A 27,250-nucleotide genomic window follows, 5' to 3' on the forward strand; every position below is an offset into this window, starting at 1 on the left:
TGTCCTTGTCTTGGATGAGGACTTGACTAATGTCTTATTGTGTTCCCTCAGGTGTGCTAGTTAAGAGTCTGGACATCTATAGAAGGACAGATCATTTCTGTTGTTGGACAGTTCAGCATCAGTCCTTGACTAGGCACCTGACTTTACCTTAGTCTAAGTGGCTCCTTAGCATTTCCAGGCTTTGAACCTTGGAGAAGTTTCACGGAGATGTTGCCTTCAATACAGAGAAGCACATTTCATCTGTTTTCTTCCATTCTCATGTTTCTACTGTTGCAGTCTAATGGTTCTGGGCACAGAAAAGAGAAGCTGCCCTGCTTCCACCAGATTAGCCCCATTGTTTCTCAAGATGGGAATGTGGTATTCGGAATATTTTTATCCTTGTTCTCAGTTGAAGTGAACCAGGTTACAGGAGCAAAACTCTTTGAAAGTCCTCCTAACAAAGCTTGTCAACCTTATCAGTAAGTGCCGCCACTCTATCTGTCTGAGCATATTTTCAGCATGATCATTAAAAACAATATCCTTATAGACAGGATAGAAGGGCAAGCCCATGCAGCATGACACAATGGGTATTATCTCCCTCTTTTTTTCTTTGAATTTTTCATTATTTTTGCCATTTTCCCATATGACTGAGTACCTTTCAAAGTTGAACACAAACCTCCTCTACTTCCCTCTCCTCAATCTTGTCGCAAAGGTCCATACATAGGAATTTCTGTCTAGAGCAGGCTCAGTCTTTTATCACCCTCCCTCCCCTATGCTGAGTTTATGTTGATACTTGAGCAGTGAAAATGGACTCCATGCTATTGGAATTAAATTAATTCCCAGATGCGGCAGAAGTTCTTGAATCCTTTGCCCTGCACAGAGGTATTCTATTGAGTCTATAGATAGGGCAAAACATTTTCCCCATCCACAGGAATTAAAGTTTCCTCATTTCTTCTCCACATTTACCTGTCTGATCACAACTTTTAGGGAATATTAGGAACTCCTTCATTGAAGATAGTATATTCCTCCCATTCCACCAATCACTGGTAAATACCTTATGGTCTTGTGAATATATGAATTTATCATTTTCCTCTATTCTTCTTGTCACTAGTTACATATTCATGATAGAGCAGTCTATATTATAAAACCCCAACAAAGTTAACTAGATAAGCCTTGGGCAGAGTCTGAAACTGAGGGCTCAGAAGATTTTAGTTCATTGGGAAGAGAAAGGTATGCCCAGGATACTATCATAACAAGTACTGAGGTAGATTTATAAATTATTTTAGTGGAATGCTTGCTATTTCTCAGTGTTGTCTAGAGTACTTTTATTTTCTCTAGATGATATGGGAGGGATTTGCTTTTGTTTCTCTGGGTTAGTTTTGCTGAACTGGAACTATCCGAGAGAAGTGAAACTGGATTTCTTTTCTGGGACTTGGACAAGCTGTTTTAGCATTTTGTGTTCATGGTCAGACCTTGGTTTTCTGCTTTGCCCTGTATTATTTCTCTTTTCAGAAACACAAGTTTCCATAGTAAGAACTCTGTGTGTAGCAGTGCAAACTCACATATAAACCTCTGAAAACCTGCACTCTGAGAATGGAATTCAAACAAAAATAAACCAATTCCTAGACAATTTCACTTTGTGAGAGCAGAGAATAAATAGGTCAGCAGTTGATTCTATCTTCTCATCTATCTGGTTGTGGAAAAGAAACTATGAGATACATTGGACAGTTCTTTGGCAGATGAGGACACTGACATCTTATTCTCTATCTTCTTGTAGCCAAATGTTTCCCTATATCTGTCTTATCTTTTGTCACTTTTTAAATTTCCCTAGATTTCTTTCTTTCCTCTTAAAAATAATTTTTTGTTTCTATTTTTATCTAAAAGACAAAATCACTAAAGCATTTTAATCATTGTTTTACTTTTTAATGTTTTAATGTATCTATTTTGTTTCATTTATTTGTTATTCATCTATGAGGCAGATTCAGTGGTTTGGTTTAAAGGGATGAGAAGGTTCTATCATCCCTTGCTGAAACTTTTAATAAAAATCCTATTCAAAGTTAAATTTTTTTTAAACTCTATGTAGTATTAGAATTTTTCTTGAGAGTAGCACACTTTGGTGATGGTAAGGGCTCTTCTCTCCTTTTAGATTCTAATTCAATGGAAAATGAACAAAGAAGGAATTTAGTCACATTTTCTGAAATGATTTTGGTCTTCTATTTTTCTCACATCCAGTACAGGAAGAGAATGAAGTGAAGAGAGAGGAAAGACTTAGGTAGCACTTCACCTTTTCTTACAGATATCATATAGGACTTGAGTAAGGCAACCAAGGTCCCAAATGTACTATATCTCTTATTCCTAGACCTATATGAGCTTATTTCTATCATTCCCTCCCCTTGGAATGGCATCTTCTCCATATACCTATATATCCAAATCTTCCTTCACCTCTCAAGGCCAATAATACCCTCAAGGAACACTTCCCTCATTTCTTCAGGGCTATGAGGCCTCTGCTCACCTTTTTTTAGATCTCACTGCCATTCACCTTTAACATATTCCCTGCCACCTTGTATTTCAGCTATTGCTGTATTTATTCTCTCTCCCAATATATCTTAAACCGTCTAGAGTCAAGAATCATGCAGATTCTCTATAGGATCTAGAATATATTACATGCTCAATGCCTATTTTTGTAATGAATGCAGAGTCACATAAGAACTTAAAGCCAATTCTCATCACCATCTGAGGAATCACAAGAAGTGAGGAGAGAGAATCAAGCCATATGGGTGAGACTATTTTCAATACAAATGAAGAGAGAAGAAGAACTTTGGAGGTCCTTAGTTTTGACCCACATGGTTGGAGAATTCTTTCTTCTGAAAAACATTCTTTGTGATGGTTTAATAATATTTTATTGTCACTCTCCTCCACAGGTGGTTGTACAAAAATTATCAGCAGGCCCTGGCTGTAGTGTTTGCTATAGAGGAGATTAATAGGAATCCCAATCTGTTGTCCAACGTTTCCCTGGGATTCCACCTCTACAACACCTACCACAGTGATGAAAAAACATTGCAGAGTACCCTACAATGGCTTTCTGGGGACACACGGCTCATGCCTAACTATAGCTGCAGAAACCAGGACAAGTCTGTGGCTGTTATTGGAGGAGTCACATCAGCTCTCTCTGTCCAGATGGGGACTCTGCTTGACCTCTACAAGTTTCCACAGGTGAGTGTTACTGAACTCAAATTTTCTATGCCTTTATCAACCAAAATAATAATAACAATAGAAATTATATATCAGAAAAACAATAGCTAATATGTATTAAGTGTTTTAAGGTTTTAAAGGTGCTTTATACATTCACTACATATGTGATATTCAGAATGTAATTAATTACTTGATTTCTAGTGATAGATTTTATACCTGCATGAGTTTAAACTCTAAAAGAGGATTTAAGATTTTAAGGTATATTAAACTTTATTATTGCAACATTTGTGAGAAATCTTCACTTAGCCCTAAGCTATGGTTAGCAAAACTTGTTCTTAGAAGGAAAATTATATTAGACTGTAATTGATATTGTTCTGAATCTGATTCTAGATAAAATCATCAAGAAATAATACTAAACCAAAGATTCATATTGCCAGTAGACCTTTAGGGACGACATCAGTGGACTATAGAAAGAGTTCTGTCTCAAAGGATAAGCTGAAAGAACAAATTTGTTATAGGCTACAGTAAGACTTATTCTCTCAATTTCTCTTCAAAAATAGATATTTCCTCTTGAATGTAAAATATTCCTACCTAGATTATTCTGAGTATGATTTAGGAATTTTCATCAATGCAATTGATTATCTATGACTTTTGCCTAGAATAGACATCAGATTAGGGACAATTTTCTCCTTACTATATCTATGTCTCACTTTTTTAACCTCTTACCTACCACCTTAGAATCAATACTATGTATTTGTTCCAAGGAAGAAGAATGATAAGGGCTAGGTAATGGTGATTAAGAGTCTTGCCCAGGGTCACACAGCTAGGAAGTATATCTGAACCTCCCTGTCTCTAGACTAGGCTCTCAATTCACTAAGCCACACAGCTACCCCCTCACTTTTTCTTTTTATGGTAACTTTCTATAATCAGGGCAAGTGATCAGTGAAATATATGGACATAATACTAAATATTCACCTATTAGACTTAGACTGGAACTTTTAATCTACCAGTTTGGATGATCTAAGCTATTCAATTCAACCAAAAATTATACTTTTCCATAACCCAGAAACAACTAAGTATATGAGTGGTTGGGCTTGTCATCTGCCTAATGTTAATTACTTATCTGTGTATAAGATAAGGTCTTTCAAATATCTGAGAATGGTATGGGAATGACTAAGCAATGAGTAGGAATCAATAAAACCAGGATATAATCATACCATTACTTAGTGAGGATAAAATAGAAATATTTTCTTTTCCAGATTAAAAAAATTGTGCAGCTATTTAACTTAGAAAAGAATGCTTTATTGTCTATTTTTTATTGCCTCAAAAACTCCTCTGATTCTATCTAAAATTCTTACTAACACTTGTATAGAGGTTATATTAATTCTGTAATGCAAGTAAATGCTCGAATCCTCCATTCAGATAGATGAGAGGTCAATCTTAACCAAACTTAAACTAATTTCTTTTTAAAGAATAATGGAAATATTATAATCCTATGATCAGGAATATGATTTCCCATCATTGTGAGGGAGATCTGAGAGAGACTGAAAATTATTATCCCACCTCCTCATTAAGTATCCACCAATTAAAGATGTTTTGGGGAGAGCTGAATAATGAGCATCCAATTTTTTATTTAAAGACTCAAGATGCTGAAGGGATTAGTATATGGTCCCCAAGATAGATCACTGGACAATTAATTTATTGATTATTTCTAGCCTTAAGAATTGATTTTTTCTTACTCAGAACCAGAGCCAATAATAGTTCTTGAAAGTATTATATTGAATCTCTGGGAGCTAGGAGTTCACACTGTGATTGACAGATGGATCAGTTGGATATTGGAATGTTCCCAGAGAGGCATGCAGACAGGAGAGGGCAGTTGGCCTGGGCGGGGGGGGTTATAAAAACACCGTGGTAGCCCTGGCAGGGGTTCTTGGTTCTTACCTTTCCCTGAGACTTGAGATCAGTGGATCCTGGTCTTTGTGGGATTGAGACTTGCAAACTCAACCCTGCAAGCTCATCCTGTTTGTTCCTGTACCATCAACAACCTGTACCCAGACCACCATCTCTGTTTCTACTACCCCTAGAAATTAGGAAATCCATCATCTTAGTTATCTAGGTTTCCCAGGGCCTGGGAGGGATCCAGGAAGTGGGCAAGAGAAGAAGAAGAGGGTGTAAAGGGGTGGATATCTCAAACTGGTTAGGCTTATCATCTAGTGAAGAAGCTGAAAGATCTTACAGCAGTTTGCCTGCTCTGGTGTGGCCCTGGCCAGGCTGTACCAGAGAGAAGCTAATCATCTTAATTCATTCACTTGCCTGCAGTTTAGAGGTTCATCATTATCATTTTAAATTAGGGTCTCCCAATATCTCCATCCAAACCCATTATCCCCCTTTGTTAAATACAACCAAAGTTTAAAGTACTTTCCTGAAGTGGTTATTAAAAGCTTCTTTGGGAAGGGAGAGACACAGTCTGATTCCAACGTTACCCAGCTGAAGAGCCCATTAAATAATATCAATTAACCCCAGGTGGGTCCTGAAGGGATATCATCTATTGACCTAAAGGATCCTGCCTGGGCAACTGTTACAAAGGAGAGAGGTGTCATCTCATCCTCTCTGTACTCCATCTACATCTACATCTAGTGGATAGGAGTATAAGTTTTTATTATAACAAAAGTTACCCCCAAAAAGGAAATTTAGTTTAGATGAAAATATCTTTTGTTTCCTAACAATTATAAATATCAATTATACATCAAGTGGAATGGGCTATCTTTACAAGAAGAAAGGACATATTCATTGGAGATCTTTAATCATAAGTTGTATTCCTACTATTCATCTATATTGTAATGGGAATTATTTTTCTTATTGACTGGTTTAGATTCCACTATATTCCTTTTTCTCATATTACTCTTTTCAAATAACCATAAATTCTTATTCCCGTTTCAAGAAGAAAATAATTAGATGTTCTTGTTTGAAATATATTTGAACCACGTAAAACCTCTATAGATGAATTGTATTTGACCCAAAATAAAAAACATACCCAGTATCCTTCATGTGTTTTTCTTTTATCTAAAAAAGAAAACCATTTCCCTATCTTCAATTATATGTAAACTATTTATTTTGAAATCTACTATGGATAATGAGAAAACAAAGAAGTAAGAATTTACTCTGGTCCTTTTGGAAAGAATAGGGAAGAGAAGATGCCTTTAGTAGAGGTAAAAACAGTATCTCAAATCTCTGAATTCATGAAATCATTGTCTTTTTGAGGACTCAGGAGAATGATAAATATAGAGACTTTCAGAGATTGAAATACCACTTATGACAAATTGTGTACAGAAAACTACATAATTTTTCTTTTCAACAAAAATGCCCATTTCTGAATTTGCATCTTGCTTCACTTCTCTTAGCATTACCAAGTTCAAACTGATCCATTATTTTGTTCTTTCTAGATCAGCTATGGTCCATTTGATTCCGTTCTTAGTGACAAAGTCCAGTTTCCTTTTCTCTATCAGATGGCCCCCAAAGATTCTTCTCTTCACCAAGGTGTTGTCCGCTTAATTGTATATTTTAAGTGGAATTGGATAGGATTGGTTATTACAGATGATATGAGAGGTGAGAAATTTGTCTGGGAAATGCGAGAGGAAATGGCAAAGAATGGAGTTTGTATGTCCTTCACAGAAAAAATCCCTGTCAGTGAGAGAAGACATATGGAATCACATGAAGACTTCATGCCCAGGATAGTAATATCAGCAACCAAGGTGATTGTCATTCATGGTGACACAGATTCATTAATGATTCTGAGACACTCACAAATACCTCTTTTCATAGCAAATAAGGTATGGATTGCCACATCTCACTGGGACATTACCATGAGACCCATCATTCATTATGGTTCTTATTTCCATGGCGCTCTCACATTTTCATATTTAATCAGTGAAGTTCCTGGGTTCAAGACTTTTCTTAAGACAGTTATACCTTCTAAATACGCAGATGATATCTTACTTAAGGGATTCTGGCTCTCAGCTTTTTCATGCTCAGATCAACAAGAAAACCCAAAGCAAGAGATATGTTCACAAAATGCCTCTTTGGAGATGTTGCCTCTGAACTATTTTGATATGACCATGTCTGGTTTAAGTTACACCATCTACAATACCATCTACGCTGTGGCATGGGCTCTCCATGAAATGTTTCTGAGAAAGTCAGCTGAAAGACCAATGGGAGGTAAAGAATATTTAGGACTTCATTCATGGCAGGTAATACTGAATAGGTGGCCACTTTTTAGCTATGGTGTAGTGAGAATGTACTTTGGGTATTGATGGGACAAGTTGGATAATAAATTCCCTTCCAACTCTCAAATTCTGTGATTATATATTCTTTATTCTTAATTGCCAATTCTTTTCAATATTCATGTGAATACTGTATTCATGTGAAGCTTATAATTGTTTCTTTCACAGTCTTGGAGTTCACAAGGACCTCAGGCAGAATCCAGAAGTCATGCATGTATATGGACAAGAACCCCCTTTTCAATAACTTTGCTAGTCATTTTTCTAAAACATCTAGTATTGGTTGACCTTTACCTTCAAAGACATTTTATTGCATTTTGTGTCAGCTGTAATTGTTAAGAAACTATTCGTCATTAAACTAGGTGGTGTTGGTTAGGTCATAAAATGTCCTAAACTCTCTGACAACCAAACCAATGGCCAATCCTTAAACTCTCTATCTGCTACTAAGTAATTTTCTCATTACTTTTCATTATGAGATTCAAAGCATTCTAGGATTTATTATGATATTTTCTCTTAAATTATGAGGGATGCAATGTTTCTCATTAATCAATCAATTCAATCTGGACCTTCATCCTAGTTTATAAATGAACTAGAGGCACTTCCTTTGTATAAATATTTTATGACCTTTTTCATAATCAGCCTTTTACAAACACAAATTCTAGTGACCATACATTTAGTTAAATATAACAAACTTGTAAAAATGGGATTTGTGCAAGGGGGAGGGGACCAAAGGAGCCAGAGAAGGCAGTTGTGACAGTTGCTGATAATTGAGACCAGAGAGGATTTTGGGAATTTCTCCGAGGAAGAGGAGGGAGGAGAGGTCTTCAGGCAGAGGACTGGGAAGAGGGAGGAGGAGGACAACCCAGCTCAGATCCAGTCCTGAGGGTTTTCTAAGGATTTCTTTGGAAATTCAAACCCTGATTCCCTGATCAAAGCCATTCCATTCTATCTCATCCATCAAGACTTCAACCATTGAGATAGATAAGTTTTGGGATTCCATTTTGGGAGTGATCTCTTAGTCTCCTTTTCCCATTACCCGACCTTGCTGAGAGACCCACTTTCAGTCAAAACTTACAATTATCAAAAGGATTGAAACATAAAACTAGAAATAGAAACAGAATGAGAAGGGGAGGGGAAAAATCTTAGGAATGGAAACCCCAAATGTTCCGTCCTAAGTGACAGACCCCATAGAAATAGAGAAGAGAGCACCCCAAAATCCCTCTGCCCTTCACCCCTTTCCCTAATCCCTGAATTGTGAATAATAAAAGTCATTCATCAGTCAGATAGTGTTCCAGAGTGCCTGACAGACAACCAGTGAGAGGTGAACCACAGCTTGGTCTGGCTGCCTCCATCATGAAGCCACACCACCCACTGTAAAATTAACTGATCAGGTGGAGGTTTGTGTGAACCTCGTCCTTATTCAGAATTGGACTGGGGTAGGACATACCTCCTCTTATAGGGAAGTCTCACCCCCAACTCTTGTGGGGCAGCACAACCATCCAGGTCACCCAGTTTCAGGGTGACACCTCCTTAAAGTTTCCCAGTGTATATTTGGCCCCAGGGGAGAGCTAGAAGAGTGACTCACCATACAGACTTTCTCTATCACCCTTCTATCAAACATTCATGACTGGACTTTTTATTGTTAAAACTATATAAGAAGTCATATTTCAGTAATGTGCCTATGGGATGATAAAGATTCTAGATGAAATTACCTCTAACCATTATCTGAAACTTTGATTTTTTACAATTATGGAAATAAATACTCCCTCCAGTCAATTCTCTTTCTCTTTTCTGTCTCTCTATCTCTAGCTCTCTCAGTCTCTGTCTCTCCGTCTGTCTGTGTGTGTGTGTGTGTGTGTGTGTGTGTGTGTGTGTGTGTGTATCTCCCTCTCTCTCCCTCTCTATCTCTAGATTTATATGTGTGTGTGCGTCTCAAAAATTGTCTTCAGGATATCTTTAAAGCCTGATGGAAAATGAATTCTCCCAAAATGCTCTTTAGATTTTCTCATAACAATTAAGTTACTCAGTCTCTCAAGAAAGCAGTTATCATCTTCATAGTGTGCCTCATACAATCTCTAACATCTTGACAGTTTCCTTTTTCCATATGGCAGCTAAACTTTCTATGATTCTATTCCCTTTTAAAATATAGTAACACAGGGGGCAGCTGGGTAGCTCAGTGGATTGAGAGCCAGGCTTAGAGACAGGAGGTCCTAGGTTCAAATCTGGCCTCAGACACTTCCCAGCTGTGTGACCCTGGGCAAGTCACTTGACCCCCATTGCCTACCCTTGCCAATCTTCCACCTATAAGTCAATACACAGAAGTTAAGGGTTTAAAATTAAAATATATATATATATATATAGTAACACAATCCTTAGTCTCTGTGGGAGAGACTATAGAAGCTAGTATTCAATCTTTATAAAAACCAAACTCAATTTTTATTTATTCCTTGAAACTATATAGCCAGGAGTGAAAATGTTAATGGTCACTCAAAAGCTTGATCCCAATACTGCTTCCCTTCAAAGCATTAACCTACTCTATCTCTCTGACCTTGGCTACTCAACGTTAACCTGGTAACCCTCTGCTCTTAAGGGGTCACCATATATTGTTGAAAGAATTAGATCAAATATCCAATCAGTTTCATCCCTGCCATAGCAAAGAAGTTCTGAACTTACTGATCCACCAGCCTCAGCCTGTCCAACAGCAGAGACTATAAGCATGTGTCAAGAGTAGTTACTCTTTAACTTTCAGCCATTGCTTCTCATTGTCTTCTGGACCAGGGAGACATAATGCAATAATTCTTCTATATGATATTCATTAAATCCTTGGAAGACCATCATTGTGCTGTTTCTAATTCTTTCCTTTATAGGATATCTACCTCTCAGTAAAATATCCTTCAATTTCTGGGTATCTCTCATGTATAATATACACAGTTAGTTTTCCCCCAAGTCTGTTCCTCTCATTTCACAGTCCACTTCATCAAATCTCCAGATAGCAAGGCAAGTATACTTTTACTAACATTCATTCATGTGCATTCCATCTTTGACTAAATGTACCCTCATTCTTATGTTATCAGGGGTAGCTAGATGCCTCAGTGGAATGACAACCATGCCTACATACAGGAGGTCCTGGGTTCAAATATGGCCTCAGATACTATCAGGTTTTGTGATCCTGGGCAAGTCATTTAGCTCCCACTGAGTAACCTTACTGCTATTCTGACTTGGAACCAATACACAGTATTAATTCTAAGATGGAAGGTAAGGGGTTTTTAAGATGTGATCTAGAGAAGCAGTGTTTTGTAGTAATGTTAGAGTGTATCTCTCAGTCAGGGGAACCTGTTTTCAAATCTGCCTATAGGACACATACTATGTAATCTTGGGCTAGTCACTCAAAGTTTATATGAACCATGTTATCCTCAAAGAGTATAATGTAAGATTTAAATTAATATTCAATAACTCCAAGTATTATATTTTATAAAGTTTATTAATAATCACTTGAAGTAAAGGAATAAAAAGGAAATAGAAGTATAAAAATGTAATTATCGAAACAAAATAAGACTACATGAATAGTTCTCTCACCTCTCCCAAAAAACCCACTTCAGCCAGCTGCAGATCACAGGAAGAGAGGAAGAGGCAGGTTTACACAAAATTTATACCCTCCCTATGTCAGCATATAACCTGGGAAGGAAAGTGAGATGCTGGGAATTGAAGTCCTAGGTCCAGATTCCAATTACACGATTCCCCCCACCCCCCGTGATTCCCATGTGAAAAAAGCATGTAGAAATCTTCCAGATTTACATGCCTAGTTTCCCCATGGAATCAGTACACATAATCAACTAAAGGTCTTTAGCTGGAGGTACATACAATATTGCACTTTGTAAGGGGAAATTACAATAATTTGAGGATAAGAGGAGGAAAAAAAGGGAACAAAACTAATGATTGCTAGGCACATTAACAAAAAGCCAACTAGGGGGCAATCTCTTTTGGCATAAGAATGTATATTTAAAATAAATGCATTTTATTTGGGTAGCTCAATGTAATAAGAGCCAAGCCTAGAGATGGGAGGTCCTAGGTTTAAATCAGGCCTCAGACACTTCCCAGCTGTGTGACCTTGGGCAAGTCACTTGACCCCCATTGCCTAACCTTACCTTGAAGCCAATACACAGTATTGACTCCAAGATGGAAAGTAAAGGTTTAAAATTGATTAATTAATTAATTAATTAATGTCTTAGACCTCCCATAGTTCATTTTCACTACATCCCAAAGTTCATGCTGGATCTTATGGTACAGTGTGAGGTTTCTACAGACATCTCCATGGTACCTTCTCCAAATAGTTTACTTTCTTGATTAGGAGAGTTAGCAAGTTTCTTATCCTAAAATTAACCTCAAACAAGAAAAATTTTATAAATGTAGAATTATATTCCAATTATACAATCCCCATGAGGAGGGTGTTGACAAACATACAGATCACCCAGGGATATGTGGCTGAGTTACGAGGTATGTGAATCAATTGTAAAAAGGAAGTCAAAAACATAAAAAAAGAAGAAAAGAAAAAATCAAAATTAAATAGTATATAAAAATTCTGAGTAAGCAAGAATAAGCTCATAACAGGTCCTAGAATCAGGGCACAATGAAGTGATTTATGTCCCACAAGCCTGTATGACCATTGCAGCAATATGTACTTACCCAATCAGAAGCCAGGACTCCAGAAAATTGCCACACTATGAAAGACAGAAAAGGGACTAGATTTTTGCAGTAAGTGGGAAATGTCGTTCCCTGGTCTGATTTTACCTTTGCTCTCAGGGATAGTGGAGCCAGTATTCTAACCAAACTAGATACTTTGTTTGAATCTGGCATGGGAAAATCCTCTATCTGACCTTGTTAAACAGCCACTTCCTTGAACCCCAAAACAAGCCCTCTGTTTTGGCATAGATTCTCATCAATCCCACTGGGATTGGTTAGTCTCCTTGACCTTGTGCTTCTCAATACTGTATTATGGCTCTTTTGTGATCCCTTCTCCTGGAATCAGACATAATCATAAATCAAAGTCCCATGATATTTAACAATCAATGGCAGATTTCCATAGTCTAAAGCTTTTGTGAATGCATTAATATTAGAGCTAATGGATATTGTAAACTTATATTAGGTCAAAATCAAAAACCATTAATACTGGTAACATGTCCTTCAAGTGCATAAAAAATGGGAGAGGAAAGAAAACTCAAAAACTCTATTGCACATACAAGGGAAAAGAATGAAAATTTTTTATGGATCAAAAATATATAGTTCACAATCAATGACACACTGCTTTTTCCAAGGAGAGGTGCAATACAAAGGTTTCTCAGCTAAAAATGAGATCCGTTTCCTTTTTAACTTAGCCATGATCCACAGTGTGAGTGCAAATGATTTTTACCAAGTAACAGCTTTTTAAAACAGTAGAATAACAGGTAATGCACATTCAAAGAAGTACCAAAATCCTCAAAATAACAACAGTCCATTTAATGACAATAGCAAACAAAACCACTATCATTAGGATTCACATGAGTCTCTATAGCCACTGAAGCTCATGAATACTTGTCACAGGTTCTCCAGATCTAGCCAATTTTTCAACCTTGGCTGAGTTATTTTTAACAAAGTCTATTACTGCCATCATTCCAAAATTTAAATGAATGTTCAATACCCCAAGTATTATATTTTATAAAGTTTATTAATAATCACTTGAAGTAAAGGAATAAAAAGATAATTATCTAACAAAATAAGATCACGTGAGTAAGCTCTCTCACCTCTCCCAAAAAGTCAGCATCCATAGCTGCCTGTGATCACAAGAAGAAAGTGAGAGGTGGGGTTACTCAAAATTTATATCTATGTTAGCACATAAAAAAGTAAAGAAAAGAAAGAGAGAAATAGATTTCAGCCTTTCTACCTTTAGGTAAAAATCTGATCCTCCACTGGAGCCAACAGTCTGAGCCATAGCTGTGAAATCAGCAGGTGAGATAATAGAATAAGCTCAGAGACAGAATTAGTTCTGAGGCTGGTATGGCAATGCAGGTGCTCATGCTGACTGTACCAGGGATGCTGGGTATTCTGGGGGGCAGGCTACACTGGGACCCAGTATCAGGGCATCAGAANAGAGAGAGAGAGAGAGAGAGAGAGAGAAAGAGAGAGAGAGAGAGTTGGGGGAGTGAGTATATACAAGTATATACATATCTACAATTTTTTGAAAGAGCAAAAACTAGACTTCTCTTAGTCTTCCTTTAACTCTATTCTCTTCTCAAATGAGAATGGAAAAAAAGCAAAAAGTTCCACAATAACCATGACCAAAAAATAGAATGTCTTATTTTATATCCTGGATCCTTTACCACTCTATCAGAAAGTGGGTGGTATGCTTCATCCTTAACTCTATGCATCTGTGGTTGGTTATTATGCTACTATTGGGAGTTTCTAATTCTTTAAATGATGTTTTGTTTGTGTGTGTGTATCATAATTTCTTCAGCCATTCTTCAATCTTTGGGCATCATTTTGGATTCTACCTCTTTGTCACTTTAAAAAGAACTATGTAGATGGTGGAGAAAAGGCAAGGACCTGTCTGATTTCTCTGAAATTCCAATTCTCTTTAAGCTTTTAAATGACACCTAAAAATGAATTCTGGAGAAGCAAAACCCACAAAATGACAGGGTGAAACAATTTTCCCACCCAAGACAAATTAGGAAGTCATAAGAAAAACATTGTCACTCCAGGGTGAGTGTGGGGATCAGACCAGCAACATCACACAGACACCCCCCCCCAACAAGCCAATAGAGTCTCTGAGATTACAGAATAAGCAGAAATGGTTTCTAGAGCTCTCAGTTCACAGACAGTAAGTTAATTTAACAACTAGTCAGAAGGAGATTATAGGAGAACCTTTCTGGTATAGGTGTAAGATTCTGATCCATTGCCTATATGAACATCTGGATTAGTAAAGAATCATAGTCCCAGGGATCAGTTCCAGGACAGGGCAGAGCACTAGAATACCTGTCCTTGGGCCCTGGTCATTCCATTATAAAAAAGAGTGCTTGTGATTGCTCACACATCAAAACAGAGGCCAGAAGAGTAGGAAACATACTTCTCCTTAGAGCATACCACCTTAGAAGAACTGAAAACTTATAAATGTCCATCATTAGATCTGAAAGCTAGTGCACAAGAAACCTGACCTTTTGGACACTGCCTCTTCCACTCCAGGAACAAAACCCAATCTTAAGAGGTTTTTTAACTTAAAATTTGAGAAAAGGGCTGAAAAAAATAAGCAAACAACAACCAACAAAGACGCTGACTGTAGAAAGTAATTATAGTGGCAGGAAAGATGAAAATGCAAACTCAGAAGAAGACAACAAAATCAAAACTGCTACATCCAAAGCCTCAAAGAGGAATGTGAATTGGTCTCAGGCCCAAAAAGAATTCAGGGAAGAGCTCAGAAAATATTACAAAAATTGAATAGGAGAGGTAGAGGGAAAATTGAAGTAAGAAATGAAAGTGATACAAGAAAATCAGAAAAAAAGAGTTGACAGCTCAGTAAAGGAGATAGAAAAAAATACCAACAAAACTACTCCCTTAAAAAAATAGGCCAAATGATAAAAGAGACACAAAAATCCAAAGAGGAGAATAACTTTTTAAAAAAACATAATTAACCACATGAAAAAAGAGGTACAAAAATTCACTGAAGAGAAAAACTTATTTTTAAAAAGTAGAATTGGCCAAATGGGAAAGGACATAAGAAAGTTTGTTGAGCAAAATAATTATTTAAAAATAAGAATTGAGAAAGTGGAAGCTAGTGACTCCAGTAGATATTAAAAACAGTAAAACAAAATCAAGAGAATGAAAAAAATTGAAGAAAACCTCAAATATCCCATTGGAAAAATAACTGACCTGGAAAATAGATATAAAAGATAATTTAGGAATTATTGGACTACCTCAAAGTCATGATAAAAGAAAAAGATCACAGCCATCATCTTTCAAGTAATTATCATGGAAAATTGCCCTGATATTCTAGAATCAGAGGGGGAAATAGAAATTAAAAGAATTCACCAATCATCTCCTGAAAGAGACTTGAAAGAGATTCTCTATTTTTCATACTTTGGAATTGTCTAATATTTGCATCAGCCTCTGAACACTTCTGTATAGTTATTTTGCTCTTTTGTAGAGAGGATTGAATTTTGTTATTTCAGGATGTCAGGAATAGTATGATATGGGGAGAACAAGATTCAATGTTTTTAATGTTCTGATTTGGAGGAAAACCTGATTTCTCTCCCCTTACCCTGTCACTGTTCCACTCTGAACATTCTCTGTTTTTAACCTAAGTTTACATTTGAGCAACAGTGGAATGACTCAGCCACTATCAATCACTAAAGAAGCTCTTTGGGTTTCAAATGGCAGAATTGCAGGCTTCTTTTATATGGATTTCTGCCCTGGTTATTCCTTTGCAGACATCACAATGAAATAGAAACTGGAACCAAGGCCCTACTCTGAATTCAGAATCTGAACCACCATGTTGCTGTATGTTACAACTTGCTCTTCTCTTGGTCTATCATGTAAGGTCTGAGACCAATACTTATCCCACAATGTCACGTGAGGGCACATATTTCCTTTCCATTCCACTATGGATCAGCAACTCAAATAAGCACCTGTTCATATCTTTGTGTCTTGGTATGAATCTGGGGCTTCCTTGTTCCCTGCTTCAGAGTCTTAAATGGCATGATCTTTTTTTCTAATATCTATAAACTTGCCTATCCATTACTTCATATCAATCTGGGCTAGAAAAAATGGCTCTGACTTTTTATTGGATATATACTTGAGAATCTGTTCTGATTTCTTTCTAGATCTGTTTTTGGAGTTTGGTTTTACTCTTTTGTGCCATATTATTTTTCATTCTTCCATCATGTTGATTTGATAACTTCTTAATATATTCAGTGCTAGTTCCTCCTCCAATGCCATTTTACATTTTTGTTCCTTTTTCAAAAAATATACTAATCATCTGGAACTACTTATATCTATTTTATAATTTGACTCCCCCATTCAAGATCTCATTGTGCTTTGTTTCCCTTGAGGCATGATAGCTGAGAGCTTCCTGAAAAAATAATATACCACTCTCAATAGGACTCCTTTTCCTCTTAGAGATATATAAAAGGAAGGGGCAAGAGAACAAACATTTATTAAGCATCTACTGTATGCCCGATAACTTATGTTATCTCCTTTATCCTCGCAATTAGTCCTATGAAGTAAGTATTATATTAAGCCCATTTTATAGTGTAGTAAACTGAATCAGTTTAATACTCATCTAGGACCACACAATTAATATATTATGCTAGATTTGAATTTGGGTCTTCCTGACTCCAAACTTAGCTTTCTATTCACACAACCACTTAGCAGTCTGTGAGACTGCCTGTCAAAGCAGGAATAAAATAGAAAATAAACTTCCTTTCTCTGCCTAAAACCTCAGTAGCTCTTAGTTAAAGACTGGCATTCCATTCTATTGCTCTCTTAGGTTCCCAGTGGAGTATGCAGTGACAGTTGCTGTCCTGGATTCAGGAAGAACCCTTTGGAGGGGGAGGCTGCCTGCTGCTTTGATTGTTTCCCTTGCCCAGAAGGGGAGATTTCCAGTCAAATGGGTGAGTTTCTACAGGGTCTTTGACTGTTCTTAAGATCATTGATATAGAAAATAACCAACAGATTATTCTTATACAGTCACCTACGACCACCAAGAACATCACTATCTGAGACACAAACCCTATGAGAACTATGAAAACCAGATGAATATCCTGAAATAAATACTTATGGCAAGGAGCTATTCATCCCACTACATGATGAGAAGTGTAATCCACAGGAAAAAAAATTATTTGCTGTCTAGTTTCTTTGACAAACTTGGTCTTGTTTTGTATACAGTTGTTGTCTAGAGGGTATGTTATATATGTGTGTGTACATGTATACATACATATAATACACATGTTATATATGTAGTTTTACATGTATGTATACATATATAGTGAGAGAGAGAGAGATGTAAATATAGGATTAACTCTCCCCTTTCCTATTTTTAGCCAAACAAATCAAGAACTCAAAGCACCCCTATTTAAAACTAAGACAATTCAAGAGTCACTTACTAGAGTATTGCCACCTGCCTTGGGATAGGAAGTGACATGGAAAAACAACTATAAAATGTCCTGAACTTCCTGTCCAAGGGTCTTCTCCTTTGAATTTCTTCTCTTTTGGAGTTCATCTTTGGAGGCTCTGCATCATTGAGCTGGACTGAAGGAAGAGACTCTTTCCCTGGATCCTGCATAGGCCTGCTGGGTAAGTGGCTGGCCTTCTTTTCCTGGCTTCTGGAGAGATTGGTCCCAGAGAGGCCTTCCTTTCCTGGAGGAGGCCATATTGGTGGAACCCTGGCAGGGTGGTGAGCTAGACAGAAATTATCTAGCTAAGCAATACTTTCTATTTCCTTCCTACATTTCTCTCTTTTACTATATCTCTATTAAACTAAATTGTTAAGAGCAGCTAACAGACTCATGATATAACAGTTAATTTTTTAAATCAGCAACTACAATATTACTTTAGAATTCTCATTATTTAGTCAAAACCCTAAATTTTTAATTCTGATAGATAGATAGATAGATAGATAATTATGTATACCTACACATTAGGGAATCTAACATAAGAATAGGGGAGGTCAATCCAGGGGAAAATGTTCCAATCAGCCAGGAAATCAAAGGTAGAGATGGAAAATGGGTTTAAGAGTATAGAATGATCTTCAGGTTGGATGATTTATCATGTGATTTTTGGTCTGGGATCAATATGAAAAAGCCATTAAAACAAATTGATTTCATATTCAAATACAGAGGAGCCACCTCACAACACACACACACACACACACACACACACACACACACACTCACCTTTGCTCTAACTGGGCTGTTAGGTTCTTTTAATTCTATTGGTGATGAAAATGAAGGAGAGTTAAAAGATTAATATGTCCATGGCTGGCTGAATGTCCTATACAGCCCTGGTGTATGATGTGGGTGAGGAAGAGAGATTTTTAATACTAATGAGTATAATGAAAAATAATTCACATTTTTAACTCTTTCCTTAGCTTATGGGTCTGTTTTCAGAGGAACATCTGTTCATAACTAATCCAATGCCAAAGCCTATAAGGATATTCAGAGACCATGTTTTACACTTTATTTCCCATATGAAACAGCAATGACATGATTCTGCAAGATTCCCCATGAACCATTCAAAGACTGATACCCATAGAAGAGGGCTACCCATGTCCCCTAATTAATGTCTAACATTTTTCCCTCTGCCTAATTGTTTAGCTCCCTTATCATTACTGATCCACAGAAGGACATAGAAGATTCAGACTTGCTATAGAATGCTAAAAGCAATAGGATTCTAATTTTTGGACATTTTAACTAACATAAAAGAAAGCTGTTATAGGGCAAAAGGCTAGGAATGGACCTGTAACTTCACTTGTAAAGGAAACTCTTGGATTAGGAACTACCTCTACCAATCGAGGTCAGCAACTTAACTGAAATGTATTGTCTTAGAGTTTCCTAGAACATTGAGAGATTGAGTGACCTCCAAAGGATTACCAAAGCATATGCATCAGAGGCAGGACTTGAACTCAGATCTCTATACCTTTGCAATCAGTTCTCCATCAACTACATCAGACTATCCATGGGGTTTCATCAGAAATTGAATCAACTCAGGAGAGTAAGAAATGGGGTAATGAGGGCAGAGTCAAGATAATAGAACAAGTAGCATGAAGAACTGGAACTGCTCTGAGAATACTCTCCAAACAAGCTTAAAACATAACCTCAAAACAAATACTTCAGTCACAGAACCAACAAGGGAATGGAGTTAAATAACTCTCCCACAGAAAAAAAATCTGAAAGGTAGGCAGAGAGGTCTTTTTCACTAAGGTCTATTTCACTGGGGTGAGAGGAGCACAGCCAGAAGTAAAACCATGCATGGAGAAGTACAAGTCACCCACTCCCACCAGGTTCTGAACCTAGACCCATGCCAACATCTAAACCCAGACACCCAGCCAAAGCCAATAACAGAACATCCCAAACCCACCCGTTGAAATTTCAAACTATAGTGCAGGCCTGCATTGAGGGGCAAAGCCCTAGCTCAAGGTAGTCCCTGGTGCCAGGACCATTCCAGCCTAAGGGGAGGCCCAGATCCCCTGCCCAAGCCTGAAATGAGACCCCTAAGCTCCATCATAAGGCAGTCCACAGTGCACTGGGCTAATGTCACATTGCAGGTGGGTGTCACATTGGATAGAGTGCTGGGCCAGGATTCAGAAAGGTGCCTCTTCCTGATTTCAATTTCACTCTCTCTATAACCCTGGAAAAGTCATGTAACTATTTCTTTCAGTTTCCTTGCCTGTGAAATGAATTTGAAAAAGAAATGGCAAACCACTCCATTATCTTTACTGAAAAAAAATCTCAAATGAGCTCATGAAAAGTGACACATGACAATAGTAAAATTATGGTGTTTGATAGAGATTCATAACATTAATGGGAAACAAATACATTTGGATTTTCATGTCCGCTGTCATAAAGGCAATTCAAAGTTTTATTTGGGACGTGAAAGATTCAAGGAGAGAAAAGCAAAAAGGAAGAAAAGGATTATCTAGGGAAAAGAAAGCCTACCAAAGCAAGCATGATGCTGGGGTTCCAGAGAATATTTTTGAAATGCTATTTCAGGGGTGAACTTCAAAAAGATCTCATGGATCTAAATGAGCTGGTTAAAAATATGGTCAACTCAATATTCCAAAAATAAGTGAAAAATATTCAGTGATTCAATTTAAGCTGCCTGAATAAACACAGATATTATTTTACTTTTTAAATATTTATTTATTTTTAAGTATTTTTCCATGGTTACATAATTCATGTTCTATCCCTCCCCTCTTCCCTGCCCCTTCCAGGACCTTACAAGTAATTTCATTGGGTTATACATGTATTATCTCAATACTTATTTCCGTATTATTCAATTTTCTAATAGAGTAATCTTTTAAAACCAAAACCTAAATTCTTCTACCCATATAAACAAGTGAAAATTCATATGTTTTTCTTCTTTGTTTCTACTCCTACAGTTCTTTCTCACAATGAAGACCACATTCTTTCTCATAAGTCCCTCAGGATTGCCTGGATCATTGCATTGCTTGCAGTAGAAAACTCAATCACATTTGATTGTCCCACAATGTTATAGTCTCTGTGTAATATGCTCTCCTGGTTCTGCTCATTTTGCTCTGTATCAGTTCACGAAGGTCTTCCTAGTTTTTGCAGACATCAAGCAGCTCATCATTTCTTATAGCAAAATAATATTCAAACACCATCATAAACAACAATTTAAACCCAGATATCATAGACTTGTTGAATTCATTGTTGAACATATTGGGAAATAGGACAAAATCCTGATGAATAAAAAGAAAACCTTCACAAAATAAAAGATTTCTCTACAACGAATCTGCTAACAATTTAATAAATTATCAATTGATAGCCCCTAACTATATAACAGTCCTGGTGGCAAATGGCACAGCTACAAAGACAAAAAATAATTCCTGAACTCAGAGAGTTTCCATTGCAGTGGAGATGACAACATGGATATTGTTATGAGCAGCAGGGGTTCATGCAAGTGCTAAAGATGGAGTTTAAATAGTGAGAGAGAGAAACTCTAACCACACCTATATGAGAGTATAGATTTGTACCCACAACAACTGGGTTAAGACTCCTTTAAGAGCCCAAGAATCTCTGCTAAAGCTTCAAGCCTTAAAAATCAATCCAGTCAGGCAGTTGGTAAATGTTTCCAGGAAGTAGAACATGACTTCCTGAAACCTCATGTTGAAGATGGTACACACTGGTTAGGAAAGGCTAAAGCCAGATAATGATGTTAACCAGATCAGAAAGCTTGAGTCTAGATGTTATTAAGGTAAGTAAATGGTTTCAAAGATTGTTTAGGTGTTAAGGTCAAACAGGGTTTATTTATAATCAAAGTGAGGGTAAGAGGGAGTAGGGAAAGTGGGTGAAGGGTACCCTAAAGATCTTACCTAAATATTTGTTACTAAATAAATCTTGAAACACAAGTTGTTCCTAGGTGCAGAGTATGAGAAAGCCTTGAGGGCACTTCACAACCCTGTTGCTGTTTGTAGCTGAGCCCAGAGGCTGTCAGGTCCCTGGGTCAGATGCTGTTTTTTTCTTGAAAGTCGCTGTTGACACTAACGAGAATAGAAGGTTGTTGGCTATGCCAATGAGGTATTGAATATGGCTAGCAATGGAGGTTGTCCCTGCCTGCCTGCCTATCCAAATCTCCCAAACCTCCCAGGGGCCCAGATCTACCACCTCCTCCCTAACCCTTGAGATGAGAGAAAGAAGTGAAGTCCCCAGGGGTTTGTGGACCCCCTTTTATACCCTGTCCTTACTTGTCACCCTGGCACATGCCCTGCGTGCTTTGCCAGGTTCTGTGTTCCAAAGTGGCAAACTGCTAACTTGCACCTACAGAAATAGCTGCTTATTTCTGCATATCACAATATACACACACAGTTAATGCATCTACAAAATATGTGAACAATGCATACAAATTCATTGTTGTAAAGAATGCATAGGAGCTGGGAACAATGAGAATAGTAATGCAGGCAATCCACAGTTGGAATTGTTAACAATGCAACAGACACAGAAGCAATGTTATATTTGCTGTCAAAGGAATCCAATTTCTAAGTTCATCATACTAAGAAAATAAATTAAAAGGAACAAGTAGCATCAGTTAAGTAAAACAAATGCAGAGAATCATTATGCTGTAGGACCAGCCAATAATAATGGACATGAATAGAGTGGGTCAAGACTTAGATGCCATGAAATTTAACCATGACACTTTCTCTTAAGTATTTTGAGCTCAAGGGAAGCAAAAGAAATTGGTGCAGTTATCAGGACAATGTCCTATATCTCAGCATTTAGATAATTCTTTCAATCCAATATTGAACCCTTATTTGTCTCTTACAGATGCAGAGCATTGTAAGAAGTGCCCAGAGGAAAAATATCCAAATAAACAGAGAGATCTCTGCCTCCCCAAGAAGGTGACCTTCCTGAATATGAAAGAACCTTTGGGAATGACTTTGGCCATTGTGGCTATTTCCTTCTCTTTCCTGACTGCTCTGGTTCTATGGGTCTTTGTCAAGTTCCAAAACACTCCCATTGTCAAAGCCAATAACAGAACTCTTAGTTATACTCTCCTCATCTCACTGATCTTCTGTTTCCTCTGCTCCTTGCTCTTCATAGGCCATCCTACCACTACCACCTGTCTCCTACAACAAACTGTATTTGGAGTTGTATTCACAGTGGCTGTTTCCTCCATTTTAGCTAAAACCATAATAGTCATTCTGGCTTTCAGGGGTATAAGGCCAGGGAGCAGGATCCAGATGTTCCTACATCCTAGAGTGTCCAATTATGTTGTTCTCATCTGCTCAGGGATTCAAATGATTTTCTGTGGTATCTGGTTGGGAACCTCTCCCCCCTTTCCAGAGGCAGACACACACTCTGAATATGGCCACATAATCATTCGATGTAATGAAGGCTCTGCCTTTGCATTTTATTGTGTCCTGGGCTACATGGGCTTCCTGGCCCTGGGGAGCTTTATAGTAGCTTTTCTGGCCAGGAACCTGCCAGATACCTTCAATGAAGCCAAGTTCATCACTTTCAGCATGTTAGTGTTTTGCAGTGTCTGGGCCTCTTTTCTCCCCACATATCAAAGTGCCAAAGGGAAGGCCATGGTGACTGTGGAGATCTTTACTATCTTGGCCTCCAGTGCTGGGTTACTGGGGTGCATTTTTATTCCCAAATGTTATGTGATCCTCCTGAAGCCAGACAGAAATACTCAGAACAGATCAAAAATAAAAAGGATTCTGGAGGTAAAATTTTCTTCTAGACATTGACCTTATACTTCCAGTTCTTTGAATGTTAGGTTTGAAAAATAATCCATATTAAACTGAAAAAGTCACAGTTGTCTGTTTTGGTGATGTTTGAACCCTAATTAATTTTTGTGTAGCATTCTTTCTGACTACTTTATCAAAATCCACTAATTTAAATGGCCTGGATTCCCAGAGTGTAAGGACTGCTTCCATTTTAAGATTTGTGCTACAAAATTTGTTGGATACTGCTATAAATACAGTGAGTATAACCTAGGAACTCAGATTTTGAGAACATTTGAAGTTCTCAGCATTATCCCTTGCACAATGGGATAGTGGGAGACAAAGAGTTATGAGAAGCCTATCCCATCTTCCAATCCCAGTATCAATTCCCATTAAGGTTCCCTTTGCCACAGTATTAAACCACAATTAAAGAAGTGAACTACAAATTTGATGTATTAGCCATAGTTCCACTGAATAAGACATTCTCTTCAACCAAGGTCATGGTATCTTCTTTATGGGTCATCTGCTTTCATTCAATGACCCAAATATCCAATCATTATTTAAAATTGATTAAGAAATTTTTCATAAGTTTACAGTTTGTCAATTAATTTATTGAGGCAATATGTATTAGCATTTCATAATTATTTGAGGGATTTGGGGCAAACTCCTAATTTTGTTATCTTCATGTCAGTCTCAACTTCTTCCTAATTTCTGAAATATTATCACAAACACCCCCTTGCTTAATGGTCCTCATTTAATCCACCAAACTGATATTTCCTCTCTCATTTTTTGTTCTTGTTCTACCACACAATCAAACCACAATTTAATTCTTCATATTCTGCTGATGTTCTGTCTGGGACTACGTATTTACCACATAAATGAATAAATGAAAAAGAATTAAGTGCTAGGCACTGGGCTAAGTATTGGTGATACACATACCCAAAAAAAGAAAAAAACAGAGTCCCTGTCCTTAAGGAACTTACATTTTAATCATGGGAAACAACAAATAGTGATATTCAATTCACACATAGCAGTAATCACTATGATTGCAGAGAATGAGCCTATCAATAGCCCAATGTTATCACCCTTTATCCTTGGATATTCCCAAATCAAAATAGTCCCAATTATCTCCTATCCTCCTATATTTGCTGTTTCCCTTGATTAAAATGTAAGAGAGTTAACTTTAGGGGCAGTAAAAATATGGCTAGATTTTCAATATAGGTGTCTCTGAACTAAAAAAAGACAATTCTTAATAATCAGGAGCTATCCATTCCAGGATGGAAAGTTTGGGGCCGGAATTGGGCAAAGGATAGAACAAGAAGGCTTATTCTGTGTCTGAACTAAGTACACTTCTTTAGCTAATGCCTTCACCAAAAAGTTGTCAAATATGTCTTAGATGATGGAAATATCCTTCTTTTCTACTCTTTGGTGCACCTGCAAGATACTTAAGAGGTTCATTTCCTTTAATAAACATTCTTATCCCCTTCTTCTCCTTTTAAGGAATTCAAACAACTTTATATTTTTCTTTCACCATTATTCCAAATTTTTTACCTAACTTTCTACCTGATAGCACCCAATTGGGAATACTTTCACAGGCTAAATGGATTCAATATGACAATAGATAAAATAGAAGTATAGAAACTAAATGCAGAAAAATATGTTCTATGTTACAGAAACGAAAGACAATATGATGGGAGGTGAAAAAGAAGCTTCTTGTCTGTGCATCATTGACAGTATTTTAGGACAAGAATCAGAAGTCAATGGAGATGATGAACACTAAACAGAATAGAAATAATTGAAATGGATGATTACTTATGTAAAAAGGAAGATTTAGGTATTTATAGATATATATTAAAATGTGTGGCTGCCAGGAATCAACAATTCAGGTTGATTCCATAATTAAATCAGACCCAAGTCAGCATCAGGTTGAAGAGTTTATTTACAATCTGGTAGGTAAAAAGTAGGAATAAAGAGAAAAGGAGAGGCTAGTCCAGGCCAAAGGCCTGGATGGAGAGAGAAGGTTAAAAGGCTAAATAAATGAAGCTGCAAGCCGCAAGGCCTAACAGCCAGATAGGCAGAGTTTGGAAGCTGCCCAGCTAGGCCAAGGAAGTCAGCCTAACTTACCCACGTGACAATATAGAGTGTAAGCTGTCTGTGGTCTGAGGAGATGCTTCTGCTCCCAGTTCGAGATGGCAACTGCCCCACAGGAAGTTCACTCACTTACTTAAAGAGATAGTGTCTTTCATCACTTCCTGTGGTCCACCTCTAATTCAAATGGACAAATGGCAGTTTCTACATTGATTTGGACTGCCCAAAGGGCAGTCCCTTATTCTTGATTTGTTACTTATTGTCACGTGTGGGTAACTCATCTCCCCTCCCCACTAAGGGAGGTGAGAGTGACATCATTAGCACGCCTAGGTTGAGTGGATTTTTGACTATTAATGGGCTCGAGCTAATTCTATTTACACACTTAACAGAGAAACTATAACTGGTCACTAATGTGCATTAGTTTAACTATTTAGGCCAAATGTAAAAATCAAACCTTATGAAAAGTCAAAATTAAAACAATTTAACTCTTTTTTTCTCTTTTGTCTTACAAGGAGAATGATCCTTGAGCTGAAAATATTTTATATAAGAAAATTGTACATTGGAATTTGATATTTCAAATAAACATGGAGGATTACCTAAACCTTATTTAAAAAATACAGGATTAGCCATTTTCTCTGGTTCTCTCAGTCTCTCATACCTCTCCAAACTAAGAATTATATTCAAAATATAAAGGAATTTCAGCTTCCTCCATGATCAAAGACTCAAAAATGCTAATGAGGCTTTAAGCAAAAAAAAAAAAATCAAGAAATAGGACTAATCTCCACTCCCTAACATATTTACTAAACACCTACTTCCCATGTCCTTTCAGGATCCAAAAGAGCTTGGCTAAAGAATGGAGAAAGAAAGGGAAAGGGAGCATAACACGTCTATATACTTTCAACAGAACTTAATCTACACCTCAACCCTCCCTTTATTTCAATGTCTCTGGGATTCAAATTCTGTATAGTAGAAATTTCCTCAGGCTTTGATAGGAATGTAGTAGCACACTGTGCTGCAAGTTCAGAGAACAGAAAATAGGGAAGAACATAAGGATGGTTGGGTGGTACTACATTAAGCCTGAGAGAAAGTGACCAGTTCTACCTGAGACCTGTTCAATCCACCTAGAAATCATTTGGGACTTAAACCTAGGCAGATGAAATTCTAATTTCCCACTACGAGAAGAGGGATGAGATCCATAAGACTTCCCCACAGTGAGACTATCATAAAAGAGGTAAGTCAACTGAGGAAAATAAGGAGAAATGGTTGAAATTGCCAAAGATTTCAGGAGAAATAAAATTTAATTAAAGATACATTTAATTTAATTAAAGCATATGCATGTCAACAATGATGACAGTAATAGCAGAAGGAAAAATTACCTTCATGTCAGATAAAAAAGCATAAATGCCTATTAAAAATTATACAATGTTCCTGAATGGTTTGGACCCAAGAAAGTTCTTTTTCTACATACCTCAAAGAACATAGATGATGTCCGTCCAAATAGTTCAAGTTTTTGATTGCCCTTTTAAACATTAAATAATTTGGATGTTGATTCAATTTCTGATGCATATTCTTGGAAGTTTTTCAAGTTATTAGCATGGCACTGAGGATCCTGGCAAGCCCAATTTTTTTTAAGTTGTCAAAAAATTGGGAAAATCCATTTACTTGTTCATATGAGGAAATATTTTTGTTACTTGAAAAAATAAATTAAAATATTTATTGACCTAAAAAATGAATCAATAATTTTTTCATTAAACTCAGAATTAAATACATAAGTATATTGGTTCAA

General features: G+C 37.0%; 1 protein-coding gene across 1 annotated transcript; it reads left to right on the forward strand.

The window, feature by feature from the left end:
• Positions 1–207: 207 nt before the first annotated feature.
• On the forward strand, positions 208–23,400 carry LOC123256760 (vomeronasal type-2 receptor 26-like). Its single transcript, XM_044685323.1, has 5 exons — positions 208–458; positions 2,901–3,192; positions 6,615–7,418; positions 16,960–17,083; positions 22,472–23,400. Exons 1-5 carry the CDS (start codon positions 208–210, stop codon positions 23,398–23,400), a joined length of 2,400 nt encoding a protein of 799 aa, XP_044541258.1.
• Positions 23,401–27,250: the final 3,850 nt, after the last annotated feature.

The sequence above is a fragment of the Gracilinanus agilis genome, chromosome 1 (genome assembly GCF_016433145.1).
Source record: "Gracilinanus agilis isolate LMUSP501 chromosome 1, AgileGrace, whole genome shotgun sequence".
Lineage (NCBI taxonomy): Eukaryota > Metazoa > Chordata > Mammalia > Didelphimorphia > Didelphidae > Gracilinanus > Gracilinanus agilis.

Coding starts and splice junctions, on each gene's coding strand:
- LOC123256760 (XM_044685323.1), top strand. CDS start 208: ATGTTGCCTTCAATACAGAGAAGCACATTTCATCTGTTTTCTTCCATT. Junction 3,193..6,614: donor ACCTCTACAAGTTTCCACAG/GTGAGTGTTACT, acceptor TGTTCTTTCTAG/ATCAGCTATGGTCCATTTGA. Junction 17,084..22,471: donor GGAGATTTCCAGTCAAATGG/GTGAGTTTCTAC, acceptor TGTCTCTTACAG/ATGCAGAGCATTGTAAGAAG.